General features: G+C 50.1%; 3 protein-coding genes and 1 long non-coding RNA gene across 10 annotated transcripts in view; 2 read left to right on the plus strand and 2 right to left on the minus strand.

Annotated features, from left to right (window-relative positions):
* The first annotated feature begins 2,790 nt into the window (after nt 1-2,790).
* Nucleotides 2,791-11,952, plus strand: CASQ1 (calsequestrin 1). Its single transcript, XM_016139448.2, has 11 exons — nt 2,791-3,371; nt 5,163-5,247; nt 6,057-6,157; nt 6,376-6,487; nt 6,803-6,876; nt 7,216-7,346; nt 8,466-8,511; nt 8,917-8,971; nt 9,189-9,289; nt 10,110-10,184; nt 11,306-11,952. Exons 1-11 carry the CDS (start codon nt 3,111-3,113, stop codon nt 11,450-11,452), a joined length of 1,188 nt encoding a protein of 395 aa, XP_015994934.1. The 5' UTR covers nt 2,791-3,110; the 3' UTR covers nt 11,453-11,952.
* Nucleotides 11,953-13,477: 1,525 nt separating this feature from the next.
* LOC118612954 lies at nt 13,478-14,710 on the minus strand. The gene is made up of 2 exons (XR_004955309.1): nt 14,576-14,710; nt 13,478-14,138 (listed from the first exon to the last, which is right to left on the minus strand). It is a non-coding gene; the product is annotated as an uncharacterized LOC118612954 (long non-coding RNA).
* A 91-nt stretch (nt 14,711-14,801) lies between these two features.
* On the plus strand, nt 14,802-24,450 carry PEA15 (proliferation and apoptosis adaptor protein 15). 2 transcript variants are annotated; one of them, XM_016139488.2, is made up of 4 exons: nt 14,802-14,937; nt 20,825-20,998; nt 22,227-22,382; nt 22,533-24,450. In XM_016139488.2, the coding sequence occupies exons 2-4, from the start codon at nt 20,827-20,829 to the stop codon at nt 22,595-22,597; spliced, it is 393 nt and encodes a 130-aa protein (XP_015994974.1). In that variant the 5' UTR covers nt 14,802-14,937; nt 20,825-20,826; the 3' UTR covers nt 22,598-24,450. The 2 variants fall into 2 exon arrangements, with proteins under 2 accessions (XP_015994974.1, XP_036091195.1); XM_036235302.1 differs by lacking the exon at nt 14,802-14,937 and adding an exon at nt 16,822-16,873.
* Nucleotides 24,451-25,110: 660 nt separating this feature from the next.
* The window catches only part of DCAF8 (DDB1 and CUL4 associated factor 8), a 35,081-nt gene continuing 33,025 nt past the window's right edge, over nt 25,111-27,166 (minus strand). For all 6 annotated transcript variants that reach the window (XM_036235301.1, XM_016139479.2, XM_016139459.2 and 3 more), the window contains one exon: nt 25,111-26,742. In XM_036235301.1, coding sequence (XP_036091194.1) covers nt 26,626-26,742 — 117 coding nt within the window. In that variant the 3' untranslated portion in view covers nt 25,111-26,625. The remainder of the gene's footprint in view (nt 26,743-27,166) is intronic.

A 27,166-nucleotide genomic window follows, 5' to 3' on the forward strand; every position in this document is an offset into this window, starting at 1 on the left:
GAAGCACCACACCATCTCATGCCCCAGGCTTCACAAAGGGTGATGGACATTCCCAAATGCCTGGAGTCTGAGCCTGGGCACACACACATTGCTGTGTCTCAGGTGGTTGAGGAGTTCCAGGGGAGACTTTCTCTCCTGTCCACCCTTGACAGCGATTCTTTCTTCTTCACTCACTCATTGGCTTTTGCTTTGTGAGTTGGTTCAGTTTGCCCTGTGGGTCAGTTCATTTTTAGGCCTTCTTTAAAGGAGAGGGCTGGCTGTGACCAAAAACATATAGAGCAAGAGAGAAATGCTAAGGAAAGCTGGGGGAAATCGTAGACTGTCACCAAAAACAAGGCACATGTGACCAGTGACTGCTCATTATGCTTGGCAGTGGGACAAGGGCCTTACACACATCATCCATTAATTCACACAATAAATATATTCTTATCACTCCACCCCATTTTACAGATGAGGAAACCAAGGTCTGTCTGATTCCAGAACTTATGCCCTTCTCAGACTAATCTTACAATGAAGGCTGAGCCGAAAAAATGTACAAATACAAAACAAAACAAAATAGGATAGTCTGACAGGCCATAGACAGGTCTGGAGGATGGGAAGCCATGGGCTAGCAAAGAGAAGGCTATTGTAGAGTACATTCGGCCACTTTCCCCCTATATCAGCCCCTCCTCAGAGGTTTCCCCACCCATGCTCCCCTCCCTCCTCCAATGAAAGGTCTCTTGGGGACAGGACTATATCGGTCTGGGGTCCTTTTCTGGCTGCTGACATGGCTGAACCAGACCCTGGAAGATGGAGGGCCAGGGTGTATGGAAGTGAGGTGTGGAGGGGTCAGCTCCTCAGGTTTCAGGAGCAGGAGCTTCGGGTGTCTGGTGGGTTAAAAATACAGAGGTCCCAACTCAGTGTCATTTGATACCAGTGGCTGAGCCTGCTAAGTCCGAGGGCCTGAAGGCAGCAGACCAAAGAGAAGGGACTGAGTAGAGAGCAAAGCATCAGAGAGAGGAGGATGGAGGGGGTGCAGCTACTGGAAAGCATAAGGTAGAACTGGAGAGCCAAGGACAAGGAGAGGGAGCAGGATGGGATGAAAGGTATTGTGGCTGCAGGAGAGCTTGAGGAAATGGAGCAGGCCTGAACTACCATTTAGTCCCATCTCATACCCTTGTAGGTACAGAAGGTCAGCTGCATCATAGATATGTCTTATGTTCCAATGTCTCTGTCCTGTCCAAATGTTTCCCCTCCCCCAGAGTGCAGCAGAAATGAGAAGTCAGGGCTGGATGTCATCTAGATCGCCTACTTTCATGGGGGGGTCTGCCCATCTGTCCTGCTGTCTACTCTGGTTGTGGGGCTGTGGACACGTTAGTCACTCTCTTGTGAGACCAGGAGATGGATTCTGATTTCCTCTGGCTCCAACATGTTCCCTTAGGCTAGCTATAGCATCTCCAGCTCCAGTGACAGCTGTCCCTCTTGCACCAACTCCTGCCACAATCCCGAGATTTTCCATGGCCTTCCTTATTTAGCTGTGTAAGATTTGTCCCATGGGAATGTGAAAAGGTTACCCTTATAACTGAATTTCATGCCACTGTCTGCGTGCAAAATAAACACCACAGTAAAAAATCAGAGATATCTCAGGACGGAGATGGAGAGGCTTCTGACTGTGATCTAGCCCCTCCATGATCTCCTTCATGCCTCAATTTTCTTGTAAGAGCCCTGGAGGGTCATAAAAGTGGTTCTTTCTTTCTAGGTACCCAGAGCTGAACTCATCTAGGTCGTCATCCGCAAGCTGAGTTCCAAGAAGTTAGAGCCCTTCCCCTCCAACTCTGGTTGGCTCTCAGGTGCACAGAATTAAACTACATCCTTGGCTCTGGGCATATAGCCCATATTTTTTCACGATTTCCCAATATTAATTTTTCCCCTAGTGTTTATACCTGATCCTCCTTGTCAAAGATGTAGGAACGAATGACCACTATTCACTCCTCTCCTCGGAACCATTTGGTCTGGGGACCCTCCCTCCCCACTGCACCACAGGAAAACCAAGCCCATAGGATCAGTTGCAAGCTCAGACAGGAGGCAGCAGCCAAGGGCTTCCCCCTTCCTCATGAGCATATGAAGCCCAAACACATGCCTCTACAGGACAACTATGGCCAGCACTTCCTACCCCACGCCTGTCCTTCGCCTGCATTCCCGAGTTAGAAGTGTTGAGTGAAGTAAAGGAAACAGGCTGGAGCTGAGCCCAGTTGCCAGCCCCGGACAAGGCTTCATCTTTTATGCAGAGAATGACCTCATCCTTGGTCCTTGTTCTTTAAAGGAAAGTGCAGGGGGTCTCTTTCCTATGGCCTGGGTTACGTTTTCATTGCCCCCTCTTCACAAGACCAAAGAAATAGACTTTACCTAGAAGAGATTCCGTGTTTTAAGCCTCGGAGTCAACACTGCAATACAGTCTCCTGTATTATGAATTTAACCTCTGACCCAGAATATCTCCTCCTCTTTACCCTCATTTCCTTCTCTCTCAGTCCCCTTGTTCTCCCTCACTTCTCCTAATTACCCCAACCTCCCCCTCCCCCAGCCCCAGCTTCATTTATCTCCAGACTCATCTGGTCTTATTTTTAGCTCTAGCTTTTTCCTTTCTTAATATGGAGTTGAGCTCTTAGGCTAGTGTGGGGACAGGGGCCGAGGAGCCCTGAACATTGTGGCAAGGGGAGGGGAAGGAGGCTCTAGGAGCCTGGGGGAGAGGAGCAGGAGGTGGGAGGATTCCTGCCTCATGGAGCTGTCCTGGCCTCAGAAGGTTACCCATCACTCCTGCCAACCCCAGAGACATATTTAGACAGGACCAGGTGGAGCCAGAGGGTGCCAGTCTCCAGGGCAGCTCCAGTTCCCTCCCCGCCCCCTGCTCCTATTCCTCTCCCTGACCCTCTTTCTCTTGGCTCTGCTGACAATTTCTTCAGGACCCAGCAGTGTCCTCTGTCCACTGCTCTAGGCCATTCCCTACACCACCCCCACTGTGAGCCCCTAACTCAGGATTCAGGACCCAGGGGCCCCTCCCTACCCCAGCAAACCTCTTCTCGACCAGGATTGCTGACTCAGATCGCACTATCTCCATACGTGCTGCAGACAGGATGGGGGCCAGGGCTATGCTGGGTCTGCGGCTGGCACTACTGTTACTGCTGGTGCTTGGGACACCCACATCAGTGGTGCAGGGGGAGGACGGGCTGGATTTTCCCCAGTATGATGGCGTGGACCGTGTGGTCAATGTCAACGCAAAGAACTACAAAAATGTGTTCAAGAAGTACGAGGTGCTGGCACTGCTCTACCACGAGCCCCCCGAAGACGACAAGGCCTCACAAAGACAATTTGAGATGGAAGAGCTGACCCTGGAGGTGAGTGGTGGGGTCTGCAGGTCTGCAGAACACACTAAGCCCCTCTGAAATTCCCCCATCGTACAACCCCGTGCAAGTCTTTGAGGGTTGGGTCTGGGGGCCAGGAGCATTGTGGCAGGATCCCTGTTTTGACTAACGGGACCCAAGTGGCATGTGGCCTTAGTCAATTTGAGAAACAGAGACTTGGGCATCTAAAAGTACCACCAGTCAGGCAATTTTAGGAGAGAGGAGGACTGTGAGATGTCTCCATGCTATAGGAGGCTGGTTGTACTAGGCTTGGCTAGGACTGGGGTGTCCTTGAAAGGAAGATAAAAAAGGAAAAGAGAGGTTCTTCAGGGGAAAAGGGACTACACTCATCCATCTACTTTCCTAGCCAGAGTGGCCCCCTCTCCATATACTGTAGGGGCAGCACCTCAAAGAGATCCAAACTAAGTATAAATTTAAATGTTATTAATATCTTACTTGTATGTCATTTATTTCATGGCTAAAGGTTTACTCGAGACCACTATGCCCCCCACTGGCTTCTCTCTTTCTCTCCTCCGTAACTCCCCATCTTCCCCTATTGGATCAAGCCAGAGTTCTTTTATATTTTTTCAAGCCAGAAGTTCTGATCAGAAAATTCTTGTAGCTGGAGGAGGCTTTGGAATGACCCAACTTCTCTTCGTGGGAAGATTTTTCTCACCCTTAAGCTGACTTCAGGCCCAAAGGAGAGAGGGTCTATTGTAACAAGAAAAAAAAAAAAAACAACCTGCGTTTGGGGTGGCAGGCTATGTGGTCACATACACCTCTCCAGGCACCAGCATATGTTAGCGGCTCATTGTCCAAGCTTTGGCAGCTCCTTCTCTAGCTTGGCAGTACAGAAAGGCCCCTGCTTGCCCCAAGCTAGGAGTATTTCAGGGCAAGACACCAGGACCACAGGCTCTCACTTCTATATGCTGCTGGGTGCTAGAACTTGCTATCTGATTAATGAGTTGAGTATTTTTATCCCGAGCGCTCAGCATCCGTGGCCATCCACCTGCCAACCTCCTTGTTTCCCATCCTCCTGAGACTCCAGAGGCCGAGCCTGCGTTAGTTAGGTTAAGCCACAAGCTGTGCCCAAGGCAGAGCACGACAGGGCTGAGAGCTCAGCTAGCAGGCTAAGAGGAGAGAGACACGGGGTGTGACTGTCCACAGACAGGCCAAGGCAGTGAGTGAAGGGGAAGGTTCATCCAGATGAGGAGAATCAGCCCTGTCTCACCTCTAGTCTCTGGTTCTTTCCCTCTGAAGGTGACGAGCCCTGACCACAGTGACCTCTACTCTCAGCTCTTCTGAAGTTCTCCATTCTTTTAGCAATGTGACCAGACCCCTACCATCCTCCAGCCTTCCAAAATTCTTACCACTGGGGGGTGCTCCAGGGAGAATCTCAGGAACTGCTAGCACCCCATACTCAGCACTGCCTTTGATGAGGATGGAGTACACTGCTCAGCTCCGGGCCAGTGAAGGACCTCAGTCCCTCCAAAGCCCGACTCCTCAGCATCCCTGAGGAACCGGCAGTTATCTTGCATAGCACCTCAAAGTTCATCATGACAAGCACATGTAAATGAGCAATAAATGTTTGGGGATTAAAAATGAGCTAAAGACCAAAAGGGTGTGGTTATAGGGGAAGTGGAGATATTCTGGATCTAACTTGCACAGCATCAAGGTCAACTCTTGTATCCCTTGCATCCCAAATGACCCGACTTGAAAGCATGAGATAGGAAGGAGGGGTTACAAAGAATCCCAGGGCTGACTTTACGCTAACCCTCCCTGCAGTTAGCAGCCCAAGTCCTAGAAGACAAGGGTGTTGGCTTCGGGATGGTGGACTCTGAGAAGGATGCAGCTGTAGCCAAGAAACTAGGTAAGGGCTGGATGGGGATGCAGGGAGGGGAAGATGGAATGGGAGACTGGAAGGCCGGCCCTTGCGTAGGCTAGGGACCCCACCTGAAAGGTGGGGAGAATATACTAAAATTAGGAGGGTCCCAGACTCTCTTCTATTCCTTATAGAGACCCATGCTCAAATCTCAAAAAGAGGTGGTCTTCATTATACGTTTTTGAGGTAAATAAAAATCAGGGCTAAATGCTTGAGGAGCGGGGGCGGGGAGGGGGGGAATCAGAAAAAACAAGTGGGACTGGAGAAGACTGCAATATCCTTTACCCACCCCTCCTCCCCCTCTAGAGCGTAGCTAAGTTGTTACAGCACGGCCACCAGGGGGCAGCACATGCCTGAGAGTGGACTCCGGATGTGGATGGGGAGGGGTAATCGGTGATGAAATCATCTGGTCAGTAATAGCAGAAGGTTAAAGGGCTAGACTGGGGATTGGCTGCCACTGGAATCCTCAGAGGAGGTTAACATGTCTCTCTCTAGTATGGCAGGCACAGAAAGGGAGAAATCTTGCTAGACTCTATATCTCCCTAAGTCCTCCCCTAACACCCTCACCTGATCCTAGCTTCTTCCTGGAGTGTCCCTGGGGCCAGGGAAGCCGCCTGGGTAAATCTAAGGTCAGAAAGGGATGTAGGTCTAAGGGGCAGTGGAGGTGAGCGAGGCTGGGAGGGGAGGTGGAGGATGTGGGGTCCAGTGGGATTATGGGGTGAGCTGCAGCCCTAGATTTGGACCCTTGGCCCTGTGGGAAGGTTGGGATCATGGACCACCTCTGGCCCACTCCCTAGGACTCACTGAAGAGGACAGCATCTATGTGTTCAAAGGAGATGAAGTAATTGAGTATGATGGCGAGCTTTCTGCTGACACCCTGGTGGAGTTTCTGCTTGATGTGAGAGGATTCATTACCCTGGACCTGCATGCCCATCCCTAACCAACCCCAACCTTACATGTGCGTGCATGCATGTGTGCGCGTACGCGTGCACACACACACACCCTAAAGAGCCCCTTCCTTCCATTCCCCAGCCCCCTTCTCCCTCATCCCTCTACCTGCTTCCACCAGTGAAGACAGAAACTCACCCTCTTCCTTCAATGTCCCTGTTCTTCCAGGTTCTAGAGGACCCTGTGGAATTGATTGAGGGTGAACGAGAGTTGCAGGCATTTGAGAACATCGAGGATGAGAACAAACTCATTGGCTACTTCAAGAACAAAGACTCAGAGCGTGGGTAACCCTGAGACACCACGGTTCTCCTCCCGGGGTCCCCCACTCCACCCACTGCACAGCCTCTCTACCTCCTAATTCTTCTTGCCATGGTTAGCTCTGTCAACTGCTCTGATCTGCACTCTGGAGGCTCCCAAACAGGCCCCACCAGCAGTCCACCTCCCCCCACACCATGTTTTAATCACACTCAGAGGGCTAGAGGGGGTGGGTCTCAGAATGAACCCCACCTGCCAAAGCAGCACTGGGGGAGATAGAGGGGAGATGGCTCCCTGGAAGACCCTGCTGTCCCGGAGACTGACTCTGCTCCCCCCTCAGACTTCAAAGCCTACGAGGATGCCGCGGAGGAGTTTCATCCATACATACCCTTCTTCGCCACCTTCGACAGCAAGGTTCTGCCTCACCCTCTTCAATGGCCCTCCAGCCCCTCTCTCAGAATCTATGGGGGACCTGGTCCCTCCCTACACTTGACACTTCCCACACCCACCTCGGGCCTCCCCCACCCCAAAGGTTTTAGATGATCTAACCCACTCCTCTCATGTTCCACTAAAGGCTAGAGAAGCGCAGACACTTTTCCAATGTCCCAGTGACAGTGACAAGGGCCAAGAGTATCTGATTCCCTTCCTAATACCTGCTCTTCCATAATACTGCTTCTTACTGTGATCCCACATGCCCTGCTCCACTCCCCCCCCGCCCCCCCCCCCCCCCCGCCGCTTCACCCTACCCCAAAGGTGGCAAAGAAGCTGACCTTGAAGCTGAATGAGATCGATTTCTATGAAGCCTTCATGGAAGAGCCTGTGACCATCCCAGACAAGCCCAACAGTGAAGAGGAGATTGTCAACTTCGTGGAGGAGCACAGGAGGTGGGGGCAGGGGCAACCCTCTGAGCAAGGCTGGAACACCCGCCTGTGACATGAGCTGGGGGAACCTCAGCCGACCGGGGAGCTGCTCTCTCTCCTGGAGATAATACATTTCTGGATGCCAGTGCTCATGATATGCTGACCCTTTCCCACAGTATTTTGCATTCTATCCAGCCCTGAGTCCTGTACGTAGGAGGTCTTCCATAAATGTGTATAGTTCATTGTGGGGCTGATTGTGATGAGTGCCTGTGGTCTGCCAGGAACTGAGAGGTGCTTTCCATATCTATTATTATATTTAATCCTTTTAACAACCTCAGTTAAAGAGGTTCCATAGTCGGTAAGGGTCAGAACTGGATTACAACCCAGATCTGGTCTGTGTTCTTTCTTAGACATTACCCTACACCTGTGGTTCTCAACAGGAGTGGAAGTATTGGGGAGGGAGGGGAAGAATTTTGCTCTCCAGGGGATATTTGGCAATGCCTGGAGATATTTTTGGTTGTGGGGCGTGCTGCTGGTATTAAATGGTTAGAGGCCAGGGAGGCTGCTAAGCGTCCTACAGTGCACAGAACAGTCTCCGCAAGAAAGAATTACCTGGCCCCAAATGTCAGTAGGGCTGAGGCTGAGAAGCCCTGCCCTGCACTCACACATAGTTCTCTTCCTTCGCAGTGCTCCACAGCTGGAAATACCCTTTCATCAATGCAAACTACATTTATTCGCAGCACTCTGCTCCTAGATGATGGTCTTGTTCATCGAGGCAGGGACATGTCTGCTTTGTTCAACTCTATCTACACAGCCCCTAGCACAGGGCTTAGAATATCTCAGACACTCAATTTTATTAAAAGAATGAGTGAATGAACAAATTAATACCCAGATGTCCAGTTCTTACCTTTCTCTCAAAAATCTCTTACGCAGTCCCTTTGTCCACCCTCTGTTCTCCCACCTGCTTTAACTATGCAAAGATTTGGGCCTGGTGCCCAGAGCTTAGACTTTGCTGGAAGGCTTTGTTTTGTGCTACGAGCTGTCTGTGCCCTAGGCATGACCCAGAGGCAGCCTCTGTTATGGGGACCTCTGGGGGAAGGTGTCCTTCTCACCCACTGAGAAGTGACTCTGTCTCTGTTCTAGGTCAACCCTGAGGAAACTGAAGCCTGAGAGTATGTATGAGACCTGGGTGAGTGCCCCTGGATGGGGCCAGGCCCTGGGGGCGCATGGGTAGCTAGCTGCAGACTCGAGTCCTAGAGACATCTCACCCTGCTGTTCCTCATGCCTCACTTGTAGGAAAGACAATGCACCAGCAAACTTTGGGGGGTTTTGTTCTAAAAAATGGTCACACATAAGTTAGTGAAGAAGAAAAGGGAGGAGCCACAAACTTTGGGCTGAAGACTATGCCAGAGGAGGTATGGAGCCCTGGAGCTGAACAGGGCAGTGTCACTTGGAAAAGGGTCACCACCACAAGAATATACCTTATCCAGAAACTGAATTTCCATAAAATTTAGGTCCAAGAAAGATCTAGAGTCCATTTTGGGCTCTCTCATTTCAGAGAGTATACCTAAGCACCTTCTCCTCCCCACAATAGGAGGATGATCTGGATGGAATCCATATTGTGGCCTTTGCAGAGGAAGCTGATCCAGGTGAGAAAGGAATACTGGCTGGGGGTGGGGTGATAAAAGGCGGAGACAGGGTTAGAGCACAGTCTTCGCTCTGGGAGGCATTCCTAGGAGAGTGCAACTGGCCTGGGGCTAAAAATGTGGAGTGTAGGAAGCAGAGAAAGTGATTTGGACTACTGTGTTCTCTGTGTCCCATCCCTCTCCACCCCACCTCACATTTCTTGCTTGTGTTCCCTCCAAGATGGCTATGAGTTCTTAGAGACTCTCAAGGCTGTAGCCCAAGATAACACTGAAAACCCTGATCTTAGCATCATCTGGATTGACCCTGATGACTTCCCCCTGGTAAGAGTTGCCACTCAGGCAAAGCTATCCTAAGGTGGGACCTAGACTGTGGCATGTTCTGAGGGGCGCTTGTTTCAGAGTTCCTACCTCATCTCCTAGCTGGGGGCCCTGGGAAATTATGCCTGCTGTGTGCTCAAGGACACTGAGGGCATGGAGAGAGCCTGAGAAAGGGGAGCAGGATAGAAAATGAACCGCATAGGACATCACCCACACAACTCCAAGTGCAGAGGCTGGGCAGGGAACTCATGTGCCCAGGGCTCACTCCTAGAGAAAACCAGTGTTTGGGGGAGCAGATGGGCACATTAACCCTGCCTGTGACTGCATACAATTACAGAATCAAAGCAAAGAGTTTCCATGTCTCAGGGGATGGCTTTGTTCCCAGCTTAATCACCAACACTCAGCACTCAATGTTGAAAGGCTAACTGAATGAAGAAACAGAAATGTGAGGAAATCGGCAATTATCGGGTATAACTACCTAGTTTAGAGATGTAGAAACTGAGGACCAGGGAGAAGTGACTTGCCCAAAGTCACAGGGTCACTCAGTAGCAGATCTAGGATCAGAAAAGGGGTTTCCTATCGAGTTTCCTTAGAAAGGAGGGGTCAGTAGTGCTAGCTGAGCCTCTCCTTACTTTCCCTTTGGAATTTCTACCCATTAACTGCTTAACTCTACCCTTTTCCTCAGGCCCTGCAGCTAGACTCATCCCCCATCCACCATGGGTGCATAGTATCCCCTCAGTCCCTGGATTGACCCTCATATTCACTCTTCTGGACTCATGTGCTCATCAACTTCATTAAGTTGCTTCATATGGTCTCTTTACAGCTGGTTCCGTACTGGGAGAAGACATTTGATATCGACTTGTCAGCTCCACAAATAGGAGTTGTCAATGTTACTGATGTAAGTTTCCTTTCCTCACCTCCAGCTGCCCCCCAACTCTGCTTCCCAGCGTAGCTGGCTCTCCTCTGCCCTGCTAACAAGGAGCTGAATTCTTTCTAGAGGAATCAGACATGCCCACTCTAACAACTGGATAGAGGGAGAAATTTGTGCCCTGAACACATCCATCTCCACCTTTTAGAATTGGCTGCTCATCCTTCAAGGCCCAGTTCGAAACCTCTCTTCTCCATAAAGTCTTTCCAGATCTTGGAAAGATCTTGGAATCATTCCTTTCTTGAACTCTCAGATCCTATTCAGCATTGAGAACATGACTTTCATATGGCTATTTATGTACTATGTGTGTCTCTTCCAGTAGACTTTGAGCTTTTTGAGGGCAGAAATCTTCTCATTCACACTTTGAAATTGTTAGGTTGAATTGAATAAGCCGCAGTCTTTGCTTTCATACAATTCTCAGTCTAACTGGAGAGCCAGGCATTCCATTAACTACCAGGCCAGATCTGATAAACTCTGTAATAAAAATACAAATAAAATGCTAGGAAAGCACAGAAATCAAAGTGATATCTGCTTGAGAGAATCAGAGAAAGGTTTAAAGGAGCAGCATTCAAAGTGGAGAATGTACAATACATAGTTGTTCTACAAGTGAAAATCAAGTCATTTGTAAACTGATGGAAAAGTTAGCGCAAAATGTCGAAAGTAGGAAAATAGATATCAGGTTCAGGAAAAGGCGAGTAGTTTCTTATGGCTTGAGAGTCTAGAGATTTCTGAGGATGGCGGTAGAAAAGCGGGTTATGAAAAGCCTTGAATGCTGAAGTGTTTCTAACTTTATTCCTTAGGCCATGAAGAGACACCTGTACTCTTGCATCAAGGGCATGATAGGTCTGTTTAGGAAGCTCACAAGAGAATGGAAGAAAGATTGAAGGGAGAAGTTCTATTTGCCAATTCAGCCATTCTTTCTACTCCCACTATCACTAATTCTAACCTAGACCTTCATCCCTGTCCACTGACAAATGAAGGGAGGGGACAGAGGAAGCAGGGAAGGATATACAGAGTCCAGTGAGTAGGAACACAGCTTCAAACACCTGAGTCAGGCTTAGCTCCAGCCCTCTGTCTGTGCCATGTCCTAGGCGGACAGCATATGGATGGAGATGGATGATGAAGAGGACCTGCCTTCCGCTGAGGAGCTGGAGGACTGGCTGGAGGATGTACTAGAGGGCGAGATCAACACAGAAGACGATGATGATGAGGACGAGGATGATGATGATGATGATTAGTTGCTATGACAACCATCTCCCTGCCCCACCTGCTCTCCTCATGCTCCTTCCTGCCTTCCCTGTCCTTCCCTGAGCTCCTCCAGGGTCACTAGCTCATTTTCTGTCATAGGGCCCACTGGGGATCTGTATGCTGAGTGCTCAGACTCTGGTCCCCCTCACCTAATGAGGAAAGGAGCTACTTTTTCCTGAACAACATACTAGCTATCTCATCCAACTTCTGTTTCCTGTCCAAAAATGTCCCTGTATCTATTATTTGTTTCTTCCATTACTCCCTGAACTATTTCTTGTGATTTTCTTCTTGCCATATCTCTGGGCCCCCACCTCTCTTCTGTTCCCTCCACCTATGCACACTCTTCTCCCACTCTCTCAAATCCTATATTCTTCTGATGGTTCTCGCCCTGGCCAGGAGGAAGGGAGGGCACTGTAGTTGGGGCTGTATCTCAGCGATCTCTTGTTAATGTATTTGGGTCAAATGAGAGACCTCAATAAAGGATCTGGGGTGGCTGAGCAAGTGTCTGTAGGGTAAGGTCTTGTCCTTATGGCAGGAGAGAGGCAGCCAGAGAGGGGCTTAGGTGTGAGTGCCTTATTAGGGGCTGCAATAGCAGGGGATTGGGGCTCCCTCTAGGCAATTATCCCAGAGAAGCTTGGATTATTTATCTGCTGCAAGCCAACAAGCCTTTTCTGAACACATGGTGTTTGTCCAGCACCGCAGTTAGATTCTGAGAGAACAGAGAGTGCTGGGCCTGTCCCTGCTCTTGAGCTGATTAGCCTCACTGGGAAGTCAAGACAAGCACACTAAACAATTGAAGAAAAATACAAAGCAATATGTAATTAAGTGATTATATGCTGCTTGATAGCACCCTCCCTGCAGCTCTTATTTGAATGTCAACACTGAGCCCAAATAACACTTCCTCAGTGAGGCCTTTCCAGAGGCGGCCCCTTCCACATCTCCCTCCTCTGGGTTCACAATGCCCCCTCTCTATACATCGCTAGTCTACTACTCAGCACATTCTATCCTAAGTCTTCAGTTATATGTCTTTCACATTAGACTGTGTCCGCTCGAAGGCAGGAACCCAGGCCTTTTCTTTGTGTCCATAGGTCCTGGCACACAAAATCAGTCCTTAATAAATGTTGGTTAAAAGAAGGAAAAAATGAACAGAATGGGCTCAGGAGAGAGAGATGAGAATGGGCTTTAATGGACTTATAAAGGAAGTAAATATTTTTATAGGTCTTAAATAAAAGAGTGCGATTTGATTAAGGGCAAAGAATTGGGGAGGGGACATTTCAGTCAGCAGAAACATCAAAAGCACCAGAAACAATGCATGTGTCCTACTGGGGCCACAGAGGAGACCAGAGAGACAAGAAGAGAAGCTCAAGTGGTGGCAGTGACATGGGGTGGGCATGATGCGCCTTGGCTGTAGAGGTGTTTGAATTGAACCCTGTGAGCCGGGGAGGAAAGGCAAAATTTAATCTGGCAGTAACGGACAGGATGGATCTAGAGAGGGAAGACAACAGAGATACCAGAAATAGGGAGCCCAGGGAGGCTGTAATAATCATTGCAGTGAAGTTGGGAGAACATGAACCTGAGTGGTGGTAATGGGAATGGAGAGGAGATATTGAGTTTTGTACACTGAGGATCCCCTAGACCTGAGCCCACTGGAGTTCCCAAGAGGGAGGATCCACATTCTCTCCAGCAGAGCCCAGGCCACACAGCCCAGGCCAGGGTATGTGTAAAGGAGTCAGGAGTGGGGGCAGGGAACCAAGCAACGGAACAAGCCCATAACTAATAGACAGTTTTCATGAATCAGGTGCAAGGGTGTTGCTGGGAGGCTTAGAGGATTTCTGAATGTGGAAGAATGAAATCTAAAGTAAGAGAAATTTTCACCCTCCACAGACAAATACCGGAAGTATTCCTAGAGAAGGTGGCAGGAGTGTAGAGTAGAAACCATGTATATTCATCCAACTTGTTTAATACATAGCATGATCATTGTGCCAATACAATAGGTCAGTGAAAAGCCCGGACTAAGCCAAAGCTCCCATGTTTTAAGCCCCCAAATGTGCCAGCCCCTAGAGACTGGCAATTTCTAAATCTCAGAAGAACCCCATTTTACCAACAAGGTCACTCAGGCTCAGAAGCATAACCTGCCCAAGAAAAGAGTAGAGGGAGCATGAAACTCAAGTCTCCTGGATCTGGTTGCTTCTGAAAACCTGAACCCTTTCTTTAATACAGATAAGTCATTTAGTTTTTTTGAATCTCAAAGATAGGTCAGTGAAATCATTTTGGCCCTACCACACAGAACAGATGAGATGCATACAAAGGCAAATTATGAGTGTGTTCCCAACAAAGGGGCAGTAGTGACAGGGCATACTAGGGGACAGAGTGAAGAGCAAAGAGAAGGAGTATGAAAGCTAAAGCAGCAGGAGCCTGAGCCTCTTCTAGGGGCAGTGTGGACTCTAGAAGGAGTGCTTGCCTGTGGCTTCCTCAGGGGTCTCTGCCAGGCTGGAACTGAGGGAAAGCCGGGGCTGTCCCAGACACTGGCGGGGCTCAGATCTCTTCTTCCCAGGATCAGACTCTGCTGGAGTTGAGGCAAGACTCCTTAGGCTGGAGATAGGGGTGAAAATGGATTCTTCTCCACTCCTTCCTTCCTTCTTTCAGTCTGGCTGAGAATCTGGGGTAGGAAAGTCCCTGGGGTGGAAAGGAAGTGAGAGCTGTTATACCAGGCCTGGCAGAGGGGCAGAGCTAGGAGACAGAGCTAAGTGTGGCCTTGCAAGTTGTCTATATTTACATGCTGAGCTCACTGCTGCTTTTTCTCCCCAGAAAATAAAATGACATCATGATGGGGGGAAGGTGGCAGGGTGGTATATTTGGGAAAGATGAGAGCAACACAAGGGGGACAGCTGGCTTCATCTTAGAGGGAGCTCTGTGGCTCCAGGTCCAGCGAAGAAGGTGCCAGTGTTGCTTCTGGCCCTGACGCCTACCTCCACTCCCACCCTCCGACGTGGATAGTCCGAGCGGTCATTACCCCTGACCCATAAGGGGGGAAAAGAGGTTTTTCCAAATACCAAGTCAGATAGCTAAGAGGACCCAGAGCCCAAAGGCCTTCCAAACCCCTGGACCATTACTTGTTCTGTGCCTCCCTGGGTCCTAGCCATTGTAGTCATAGGTCATCATGGGAGGAGGGTGCCCTATTGAGAAAGAAATGTGGGAATTGGATTCTGAGGTTTAGGGGAGAAGGTAGCAACCCCCTTCCAGGAGTCTTCCAGAATCCCAGCCCCTCGGTTCCCCCCCCCCCCACCGCTACTCCCCGCCCCTCCCCGGCTCTGACGTCACGGCCGGCCGGGTGGGGCGAGGCAGCGTTGGGCTCAGGCTTGGGCTCCGCGGGCGGAAGCGGCGCGGCAGCGGGACCCGAGGAGGAGGCTCCGGACGCTGCTCAGAAACCGGGGACGCCGGAGTGCCCGTGCCCTGCGCACTCAGCCCCGAGGCGGTGAGAGGGTGCACAGGGGCGAGTTGCGGGGAGGGAGCCGATTTCGCGTCTGGTTTGGAGGGGTGTGTATCGGGACGCCCGGGGAGGCGGGGAGCGTGGGGCCCTGGGCGGGTCCGCGGGGTCAGGCCCCAGGGCTCCGACCCCGGCGGGACGCCCCGAGCATGTGCCAGAGGCGACGCGGCTCCGGCCAACCAGTCCCCGCTGGCCGGCTTTGGGAGTCGGACGGGCCTGCTTCCCGCCCAGCCGGCTTGGCAGCCAGCTCCCACCGCCTTCCCTTCCTCTGGCTGCAGACTTGTGTCGGGGGTGGCCTCCCTCCTGTCCCAGTCCGCTTCAGCCCTCCAGCAGCCCCGCTGGCACCGTGAGCTCCCACCCTGCCCCCTCTGCACCTGGGAAGAGGTGTTTGGCGACAGCATGTCCGGAGGGAAGGAAGGAGCTGGGGGTGCAGAGAACTGAAGTAGCTAACATAAAACCCCTAATTAATTTAATATAGTCTGTGTCAAAACTGACACATACCAACAAGAGACACGCCAGCACATACGGTGACACACACCCATGTGACTCCTTGCACACAGCAGATCACAAACGTCCCTGCACTACACATCCAATCCCCACCTCACTCCGCTCGCAAGTCTCCTGGAAGAACATCAGTCTTAACAGGACAGCAGAGTGGGGGCCACTGTCCCCAAGTCCAGCCTAATTTTCTGGGCATCTTCTCCCAGAATGCCCCACTTTAAAACAGTGGGGGAAAGATGGGAGAGAATCCTGGTCTCACTTCAGGACAGGTTGACAGGATGGTGAGTGTGAGTGAGCCTGGTGCTGTGAAACTGGGTGAGCAGGGAGAGTAGGGGCTGCTGCTGGCCAGTCTTGCTGGGTCCAGTTAGAGCTTAGGTTGCTGGGAGTGGCTGGTTTCTGGGCATCAGAGTGGCCAGCAGATGGAGGAGGGGAGGGGTAGAAGCAAGGGAGAGGGAGAAAAAGAATGAGTATGAGTCAGCCAAGGATGGAGCCCAAGTTAGAGGGAATGAGGGGAATGTGTGTGAGAAGGATAGAGATACAATCAGGAAATAGAGAGAGGAAGTGAGAGACAGAGCTGGTCAGAGGAATGGGAATAGTACTGGGGAACGGACAACAGGGAGTCAGAAAGCAGAGAGGACGGAAGCGGGATGGGGGTGAGGCCACAGGGAGTTAGGGGAAACATGCTGAATCTGTGTGTTTTCTCTACTACAGTGTCTGCCCCCAGGCTGTCAGAGCGATTAGCTTTAATTGCTTTTCCCTTTGTGGTTAAACACTGTATTGGGGAAATTGCCAGAGATGCCCTAGGCTGCCAATTGCCCCTGTTGCCTACTTCCTCACTTCCCTGACACCTGTGCCCATCAAGCATACGTGCATTATCAGGCATGGAGAGCCACAGCGTCATGACCTGCCATGCCATCCCCTCAGTCTCTCTCACACACAGTGCAATGGGGACATCACCAACTTGTATGCAGCCAGCCAATCCAGGCCCCTCCTCACAGACTTTCTCTACAGCAGCAAGCTCACTCCTTCCTAACAGGCTGGTGTTCAGATGCGGACACTGAGTCACAGAACCCAGGAGTCCTCAGTATCCATGGCTACCACCAAGTGAGGTAGGATGAAAGCCCATTGAAAGGAAAGGAGGAAGAGACTGAGAGATTAGGGAGAGAGGAAATGGTTGAGGAAGAGACAGAGCAGAAACAGGAGTAGGGAGAAACACTATCAGATGAGGGGAAAGCAGCACAGGGTCCACCCCCTTCTCACCATCAGGTGGCCCTCTGCCCTGCCTGGTCCAATGCTCAGTATCTCCTTATGGCCCCATCTTGTTCTGGTCTTTCTTCTCTTAGACTAAGGGTTTTGCATTATCCCTGTGCCCAAGGATGACCCATTTTGCTTCTTGGACTGAACTGAACATCCTGAAACCCAGGTATCCTGCCTCCCCTCACTCTCACTGACTATAGAATCTTAGAGCCTTATTTTTCTTGGTTGCAGGAATAAAGACAACCCCTTCCCTTTCAAAAAAAAGAAAAAAAGCTGAATAGAAGTTAAGGGAACAAGTCAGTTGAGTATCATATTAATGGAATAATTAGGGATGAACTACAGGACTGCTTGAATTTGGGGCCTAGACAAAATTTAAAATAGAAGCCTGTGTTCTCCCTTCCCACCCCTCTGCTTCTCCTTGATTACCACTGTCCCCTCCCCCCCCCCCCCCCCCCCCCGCCGCCCAAAACATACACACAGGACTGACAGACTTGCGTGCCCACAAGCCCCCTCCTGCCCACTCTGGGGATCGCCAGGCCCTTGCAGCTGTGTGGGATAGGCCCTCTCCACAGCTGTTGGCACCTGCAGCAGATGTAGAGGGTGGGGGTGGGTAGCAGCTCCTAATTCTCAGGCTTTCTTAAATATATTGAGGATTTGGAAGCAAATGCTAGTGAGAGGGGATAATCATGAATTAATGTCAAAATACACAAATACTTTTGGTGATGCTACCTCCTCCACAGGTGGTTATCCCATTTTACTAGGCTTTTCAGAGTGCCCCTTAGGCCCTACTCCTTCTTCCCCGAGTGCCCACGGAGCACCTATCATACTCCCAACTCCTCCCCTATAGTCTAGTATATAATGGTCTTACACCTTGCCCCTCTGCCTCAGTGTCCTAAGTTGGTTGGACCTTTGAAAGGGCTTCACCTGGGGCCTTCTTGGAAGGCAAGGGAGGAAGGAAGAAAAGAAGGTATAGGAAGCCATGCGAGCAGAGAACAGAATGATCTGGGAGGGAAGGGGCTGACTTCCTGGCAGCCTCAGCTCCGGTTCCCGGTTCCTGCCCTGGTATCCTGTCCCAGGAATGGCCTCCACCCAGGCTGCCTGGTGTTTCCATGGGCAACCTCTGCACTGCTCTAGAGATCAGGAGGACTCTTCAGAGATACGAGGGCAGGAGACTGCTCCATAGGCCCCAGGGGATCTGATTCTCAGTAAGGAAAGTGACATGGAGGGTGAAGGAGCCAAACTTTTGTCAAGCCCCAGCATGGCCAGAACACTCCCGGAACCATGATCAGCGAGACTTGAAAGCTACGTAAGGAGATTCTACCTCCTTGTACCCCCAAAATTCCCCAAGAACTGTCTTGCTCTTTCCCCTGCTGCCTCACTGAAGCCTGGGCAAATGGACTCTGGGGAGGGAGGCAACCCAGGGACCTGTACATGCTCCTTCAAAGGCCTTACTCCTGCTTTCTGTCCTTTCTTACAACTCCCCACACTCTCCCTTCCAGTGGTATCCCTGTCCCAAGGACCGAAGTGGGGGCACCCAGAAAAGAGGTTGCCATGGTAACACTAAGTTGAGGTGGTAGCCTTCTCCTGGACTCTGCTCCCTGCCCTCTTGCCCCATTCCTTATTCGCAGCCTCCTTCCCTCTCTCAGCCTCAGCTCTTCCTCAACTCCATAGGATCCCCTCACCCTTCCCTTTTCTATTCATGTGAGCCTATGGTTATCCACCTTCTTACACATATTCTCAGCTGGTTCGAACACATACACAGACCACATACACTCAAAGCCACACGTTATCCAGTGCTAGCAGGTACACATCCATTGCTAGTATACCCACATACCCACTGAACCAGCCACGCCTCCTCCCATGCCTGTCCCCACACCCAGGGGTGAGCATCAGTGGAACCCCGGCACATGCTTCCTTCCCCCTGCCACTTTAACATGCCCACCCTCCCTTTTAGAGGCCTACTTGTCTCTGTTTCACTCTTAGAAAGCTCCTACACACCACCCCCCAGCCTGTGTGGGTGAGTCTCACACATATTAATCCCTTCCCTCCCACCTCCCCTGTAAATCTGTTTTAGATTCAGAGCCCTAAATCTTAACTCCTCCCAGAAGATACACACACACAGACACACACATTCTCTCTCTCCCCACCCCTCCTTCCCTCTCACTCTCTCCTCCCCACCAACTAGATCTGTCCTTTTACACTCTTTCATATGAAGGCAGGGCAGAATGATCCTAAATTCTGTCCCATTTTCCAGCTGAGGACTTGGTCCTAGGGTCTCTTCCATTGGGGCTGGGTCTTCATGGAAGCATCTTGCCTCCTTCTCGTGTTGTCCTTTTCATCTCTTCTCATATTCCCGCCTCCATTATTGTCCTCTCTGCACTGCCCCTTTCTGTCCTCGGATTATCAGTGGAGGGGGAAGCTGGGCTCCAGAGCCTGCTGCTGTGACCTAGATTTCAAGGCAGACACGGTTCCTGGTGCTGACAGTCAGAGAGCATTGTTCCTGGGCCGGCCTGGCGGGGCCACTGCTGGGCCCTTCTCTTTGTACCTGGGTGTGCAAGTGAGCGTGTCTGTAAGTGCCTGTTTACTGTGGGGGTCGTTCATGCTGGCCCTGCTGCCTGGCTCATTGTTTGTGTCACAGTGCCTGCCACCAAGGGAAAGCGTCTTTGTTCTGGTCCTAGTAGGGGGCTGGGAATGAGGACTTCTGGTTCCATGCCTCTTACTCTGCCTCAGTTTCTCTGCTTATAGGCCAGAAAGAAAAGGAAATCGAGGTGTCAACCAGCCTCCTTCTATCTGCCACATTCTCAGCCCATTGTTGGGATGATTTGTGGGCAGTCTCAGTTAAGTACAAGGTCATCTAGCTCCTTGTCCCACCCCTGGTTCTAGTCGGAGTGTTTGTAACAATTTACTTTTTAAAAACACTTTACTTTTCTGATTACAAAATACTCATTGTGAGAAAAAAGCCCCCTTTTTAAACTCACCACTAGAGTTTCACATTTTATCAAATCCAGAAATTTCATTCTAAGGTCTGACCTTCCTGTCATAGCCACAGTTCTTCCCGTAGTGAGGAGAAGGCAGGCCTTGAATGTTCTCTACCCAAGGATCTTCGTGAAGAGGGGTGGGGAAAAGCCTAGGTGAGATCTAGCCTTGTTCAGCCCCTTTTGGAAGGCCATACTGAAGATAGTGCCAGCCAGATGTTGGTGCAAGCAGGAGTGGCAGCCCCTATCTGCCAGACTCTCCCAAAGCTGTATCGAAACCCCTGCCACCCAGCCGGTCTGGGAACTGGGCAGGGGGCCAGAGCCAGCCGCTTGGTATTCTTGGGCGCGGGGGCTGCAGGCACAGCACAAAGGCTAGGAGAGAGGGCTGTGCGGAGGCCCAGCAGCAATCAAGGGAGAAAATGGGCTTCACCAAGGTGGGGGTGGCTCATTGCTTTCGCCACTCCTTGCCCCAACCCCTAAGCCCTAATGACTGAATACAATGCTGAGCATAGAGGGGCCAGGGGCCATTAGACCAAGCAACTAGGCATCCATCCAGAATTAGTCATTCATGAGGTGGAGGGGAGTTGAAGTGAGAGATCCCTTTGCTTCTGTGGAAGAATGGAAGCTAGAACACATGAGATCCAACCAATCCCCTCTAGCCCCCTCTTTTTAGCTTCTCACTGCCACAGCAAGCCTCTCTCTGTGGTTGTTTTGGAGTGGGTTTTTTTGTTTGTTTTTCCTGATGGGGGGGGGCGTTGCAGGTGGGTGAGGCAATCCTGGGGGGGACTTGGAGGCAGTGGGTGAGAAAGTCTGGAGCTGGTTGTTATGGTAACTACCTCCTCAGTCAGGAAAGTTGTTGCCAGGGTTACTATGGGGGGAGAGGGGGAGACGAAGGAAAATGAAGGGGGAAGGAGGTGTGACTTGTCACTCTAGGCTCCAGCCTGGTCCCTAGCTTCCAAATATCTTCCTGTCTACTCCCACCTCCCACCTCCCTTTGGTCTTTTCTCCTTCTAGTACTGGCCCTCCCCAACTTGCGTATTATAGGCACTTGCCTGACAGTGTAGGGGGTAGGAAGTGCTAGTGAGTGAACCAGATCCCAAACCTCAAGCTCAGCCTCCTCTCCCCGTTCTTCTCAACCCTAGTCATGGCCGAGTACGGGACCCTCCTCCAGGATCTGACCAACAACATCACTCTTGAAGATCTGGAGCAGCTCAAATCGGCCTGCAAGGAGGACATCCCCAGTGAGAAGAGTGAGGAGATCACAACAGGCAGTGCTTGGTTTAGCTTCCTGGAGAGCCACAACAAGCTGGACAAAGGTGGGGGAGAACACAGGCATCCTGCCAGCAACCGTTCTCAGGGCTCAGTGCATTCAGCAAATAGAAATGAGCTCAGAGCTCCTGTACCTACAACGTGCACTCCTCTCCAACAAGGCAGGAGAAGAGGGATGCTTTAACCACTGGAGGGGCTCTAGGGCCGTGGTCTTTACATTCTTCATTGTGTCACTTGTCGGTGAAAAATGTTATTCAGATATGATTGTGCTATTAGCACATATATAATAAAACATTAAAACAAGTCAAAAGTGATAGATTTAAAATAAAACAAGTTGGAAGGTTTTCTTATTCACTTTTAGAGACCACTGCTGTGGGAGGGGCTTTATGGAAGAATTGGTATGTAAGAAGGCCTAAAAGACAAGTGGGATTTCAGAGGCAGGATCCAAAGAAGGGCATGCCCAGCCTAGGACCATAGTCACAGAGGTGGAGGAGTGCCTGGCATGTTCGAAAAAGCAAGAGGTCCTGTCTAGCTTAGCACAGGGTATGTTTAGAAGTGTCTAGAAAGGTAACTTAAGTCTGTGCTATACGGGCTTTGTGTGATAGGATATTTGATAGGTGACCAGAGGGCCCTTTAGAGACATGAATATGACTATAGCAGGGAGGAAGGCTGAGGAGGAATACAGTGAAGACTACTGCAGCAGTCAGAGAGAGGCCAGGGAAGAAGGTCCAAGGGTGCCTGCAATCTCCTAGAACTGGTCAAGCCATGGAGATCATCCTGTGATCACGGCTGTGCCTTCTCTGATAGAGAATTACCTTTCTCACTAGGCGCAGAAGCTGTCTAGGTTGTCTAGAGATTCCACCCCTCCAAGTCCCACCTTTGCTATAAGGAAATTTTAATGCTTTCTTGGAGGAAAAGTAAAGAGGGACAGAGTAGGTGAGGTGGATATTTTGAAGTCCAGTTAATTCTAATTTTGCCTTGCCCCCAATGTCAGAACTGGGCAGATTTAGGTGGGAGGGTTGCTAAACCTCATGCTAAACCCATAATCTAGAAACCACTGATCAATGATCTGCCTTTCATGGAACAGTCCTCTATACTGTTTTTTGATGTCGTAGCATTCTTTCTTGGCTTAGTAGGCCCTCTTCTTCCAGTGTTGCCCCTTCCAATAACCACTGTGGGCAACTCAGCCTTGGTTCCAAAAGCCTGGTTTGAGAGAATGGGGGAAGCTGACCTCTGCAGCTTCGCTCTGACCGTCAGTCTCCTGCCTTGCTCCAGACAACCTCTCCTACATTGAGCACATCTTTGAGATCTCTCGCCGTCCTGACCTGCTCACTATGGTGGTTGACTACAGAACCCGTGTTCTGAAGATCTCCGAGGAAGATGAGCTGGACACCAAGCTAACTCGTATCCCCAGTGCCAAGAAGTACAAAGGTAAGAGGCTATGCCTTTACTGAGCACCTCTGCCCCCTCCCAGGGATGATCCTTGTAGTGCTTGAATTCTGGGAGCATGATGGCTGGTGTTCAGTGGGCCTGCCTCGTATCTCCAACTTCTGTCCCTGGACACATCCTTTTTGCCCCCAGACATTATCCGGCAGCCCTCTGAGGAAGAGATCATCAAATTGGCTCCTCCACCGAAGAAAGCCTAAGCAAGGGGGAGGAAGAGGAGGAAGGTCGGACCTTCATCGAACCACTCCCTTCTCCCATCCTGCAGGGAAGGGGGCAAGGGCAACCCTCCCCCCTAAATCTACCCACTTACTAACCTGGTCCTAACCCCCTTACTGTGCGCGTGTGTGTGCGTGTGCGCACGCTCTGGCTGTCTGTCTACATGTCTAGCTCATTTAGCTCCTCTTCCTCATGAGGAGCTGGGGGTCAGAGGCTTGGGGGGACTGTTTTCCCACTCTAGGGGGAGGTAGGGTCTGCTTCTATGCATATAGAAATGGGCGTATTCCTCCTATTTCCCCTTCCTCCACTCTCCCCAACATCTCTCAAGTGTGGGAGCAGAAAGGACCTGCATTTTCCTACACTGAGCAGCTGAGGTGGGGGTGAGGTACAGGAGAGGTAAGTGGATCTAATGAAGAGCAGTGGGAGGAAAGGTGAAGAGGCTACCCAACTGCCACCAGGGAGAAGCAAAGAAAAGCCAGATTTCAGTGTCTGTAACCCATACTGTACCCCTCTTAGGGGCTTAGGCAGGGTATAAGCCAGGGACCTAATGACAGAAGACCACTGGATTCTTTCCTGGCCCCAAAGTTCAAACTCAACTGAGCACCCATCTTTAGTTAACTCTCTGTCCACCTCTGCCCTGGAGAGACTGCTGGGAGAATGAATGCCCCACTGAGCAAGCTGGGGCTGAGGGACAGAGAGGGGGCCCCTTTTCCACTCCTTTATTCCTACTCAGACTGTTGCACATACTGACCTAGGGAGGTTGGGGAATGAGATTCCTAGGATTTAACTCTAATTCTGCCCCCATCTACAGGATCCCAGTGTGCTTTTGTAGGCAACCTTCCTTCCTCCCTTGTCTAGGACACCACAAGTCCGAAAGAAGTGAAGAATTAGTGTTTCCTTTGCACCGATCCCCAGTTCAATCCGGTAGACTTGGTAACACTCTCTCAATACTCTGGAGACTTGGGCTTGTGATCACCTCTGAGACAGATTGCTAGAGTACCGTGACCCCAGCCTCCTGCCTGTCCCAGGATGCCCTTCCCTATCCTGACCGTGCTAACTGTGTGTACATATATATTCTACATATATGTATATTAAACCCACACTGCCATGTCTGCCCTTTTTTGTGGTGTCTAGCATTAACTTATTGTCCAGGCCAGAGTGGAGGTGGGAGGGGGAATGCCACAGTGGCAGAGTCAAATTGCTACATAGTCAAAACAAAAAGAAAACTTTTAAACTTTAAATTCACATGCAATCTCAAAACACTATTTAGAGAAAGTTCAAGTTAGGGGCTTTTAGGATGTGGGAGCAAAACTCTAGTTGGAAGGGAGGCCTGGTTGATGGAAGAGGGAAGAAGCCAGACTGGTTGGAGAGTACCCTCTACTCCTAGCCTAGCCCAGCCTGTCTGTCCCCTCTGGCCATTGCTGCGGACACCTGCCTTAACACATGCAACCTCGAGTACTCCAGTTTTGCCTTAAAGGACCTCCCCAAGTTCCCCCAACCCTGTCTGGGCTTCTCCCTCAAGGAGAGATACTTGTAGAATTGGGAGAGGGAAATGAATTGTCTTTCCAGTCAGGATATGAGAGAGCAAGCAAGAGAGAACATGAATGAGAATGAATAGGGAGCCTTCCTTTGAAGAGAGGAGAGAATGAGATGGGAGAAGGAAGACAGAGTCATTTTTAGCAGTCTAGTAATTTCTCTGTAAGGCAAAATAATCTAAAAAGACTAACCTGCCCTCCCACCCCTGTACTGCTGTGAGACTGCTCCGTCCTGTGCTCCTGTGTGTGATGTGCACGGCCTTGTTCTAACCCTGGAATAAAGGTAATTGACTATAAATGTACCTGACTTATTCTAGAATTTTTATGAATGATCAGGATTTTGGATAACTAGGAAGGGAGGGGGAGCAAAATTTACCTCCAAATCCCTCACTACCGCCAGAAAAGAAGCCAGGAAAACACTTCTAATAGTACCTTACCTGTCCTCATCTTCTATATATCACTGAGCCATGGGGCCTATTCCACATACAGCAGTCTCCAGTTGGACTCCAAGACGAAACACGGCTATCTCAGACTGGGCTTCTTAAAACTATAATAAGGGCAGGGCCAGGTACCTATGCTGGAAGGAGCAAAATCAGCCCATCACAAGTGAATGGCTCACATATCACACAGAGCAGCAGTTGGCGGGGAGGGGGGGGGGGGCGGGAAGCTTTACTAAAAGAAAATACACAACAAATTCCAGAGTGCATGGTTTTTTAGCCCATTCCATCACCCTATTAGCAACAGGAGCACAGACCATTAGGATACCACATTCCCTACCTCAGAAAGGAAGTGCAGCAGCTAGCATATGGTATGAAAGCTGCTAGGAAAAGGGACAGGAAGATGTCAGGGAATCCCATCCTTTTACTCTTCCCTTCCTTCCTGGCCTGTTCTAATAGAATCTGACTGTCCTAGAATGCAGAATCCTACCTAGAATGTTGGGACGCAAAGAAATAGCAAAAGCATTTAAGGGCAAGAATTTAATTGGGACTTTCATATTCAGTGACCAGTGATAAGACAAGTGTCCAAGGCCCAGCTATCTTAATCAATCCTTAGATATTAAGAGGTGGAAAAGGTATAAAGTCAAATCTGACAGGTCTTCTCCTATATATACTCTTCCATTATCAGTAAGGAAGCTGGTATGGGGTTGGATGGCGTAAAGAATGAAGCAGCTAAAGGTCCAGAGTGAGTGTCTTCTGTCGCACAAGATATTAAAAGAGACAGCCTGCAGTGGCAGGATCTTTCCTGAAGTCAAAGTTCAGTCAAGCTTTAAAGACAGGCCAGTCTCTGGTTAGAAGAACCTTCCTGGGAACCTCCACAAGACTTAAGGAGAGGTAGATCTGAGGCAAAGAGCTGAAAGCAATTTCCCATTTCCCGAACCCTGAAACCATGGCAAGGAAGCAGGGAAGGGCAAAATTGAGGATCCTTCCATTCTTGAGCCTCCTAAAACCTAAGGAGTAAACCCCAACCTCTAATGGCCATACAGAGAGGGTACATTGACCCCAGGTGTCACGTCCACATCATTATTTTCACTCTCTCTCCTTTAAGTCCCTTTATTGCAGTCATTGAGAATATATAGGTATTAAACTTTGACAATAATTTTAACGTCATATATCCAAGTTTGACTTGCTTTTTAATATATTTATAGATATAAAATTAGGCCTCTAACAGTGATAGGGACAGGGAGATTGCTGCCATCAAACTTTTTTTTTTTTAAAGTAACAGAAGAGGTAACATCCTTCCTATTCTTCCTCCACTTCTGCCCCTCGTCCCACTTGCCCCCAATTTCTCTCGCCAGACATATTTAGGGGGTGATGGGATGAAGAGAAGAAAGTAAAGGATACATAATCAAGTGCAAAACACTGTGGTAAGTACAGAGAATGAATGGGGTGGAAAAGAAAGTGAAGAGTATGGGACAGTTAGGGGCTCTGAGGACTTCCCAGGAAAACAGGATCCTGGGATGGGGTTGCTGGGGCAGGGGGTGGGGAGGAAGAATAATAAAACTGTCACAGATTTTTTAAAAATAAAGGAGAAAAAAAGTCAAAAAACCTAAACCAAAGAGATAGTGGCACTTCTACCACCCTCACTCTGGCCCGTTGGTACTGAACAGCCAGTTATATCCCCAACCCCCACCCAAGAAACAAGGGAGATTAAAGAAAAGGAAACCCCATTCCCTATCCCAAAGCAGTTAACAAGATAGACGACCCACTCCCTCCCAAAAAAAGGCATTGGGAGAGGCCATTTCTGCTCAGTCCTATGGACCTTTCTATGGAACCCCATTCCAGGGCTCAACCCCACCCCTAGGTACTCTCTGTAGGTTCACTCCTCTCCAGTTTGTCCTTCTCCTGGGATGTCTTTCTTTTATCTAAAGCAAAAAGTCCAAAGTGCATTTCTGCTGAATGTAAGGGCCTGGGACAGGAAAGGGCTCCCAGGCAGGATCGGCTTGGCAGCCCCAGCCTGCCCCTCCTGGGTACGAGGCTTCAGGACGGCATGCACTGCACTCGGTCAGGGCCCTCCTCCTCGTCTGATGTTTCTGAGGAGCTGGGAGACTCATCCGAGTCTGCATCTGTGGCCCCAACCCCAGGTTCTCGCCAGCGCTGTAAAATGGGAAAGGCTTGTTAGTAACTTCCCCGGAACAAGGATAAGCTTGTTGGGTGTTTTAGCTATAATTCAGATGCTCTAGGCCAGGGGTCAGCAGAAGTTTTCTTAAGGGGCCAGAGAGTAAATATTTTAGACTAACGGGCCATTAGCTCTGTCGCAAATACTCTGCTGATGTAGTGTGAAAGCAGCCAGACCATACATAAAATGGGTGTGGCTGTGTTCCAATAAAACTTTATTTATAAAAACAGGCAGCCAACCAACTGCCATGGTTTGCTAACCTCTCTGCCCTAGACCTCTTCTAGCATGAAAGGAAAAAAAGGAAGGTCACCCTGACCTTAATCCTTTTCAACTCCTTACCCACCCTCAGGACCTTGGCCTTTATGAAGGCAGCACTGTGAATGCACGGTGACAGAACAAAAC

The sequence above is a fragment of the Rousettus aegyptiacus genome, unplaced genomic scaffold (genome assembly GCF_014176215.1).
Source record: "Rousettus aegyptiacus isolate mRouAeg1 unplaced genomic scaffold, mRouAeg1.p scaffold_m13_p_17, whole genome shotgun sequence".
Taxonomy (NCBI): Eukaryota; Metazoa; Chordata; class Mammalia; order Chiroptera; family Pteropodidae; genus Rousettus; species Rousettus aegyptiacus.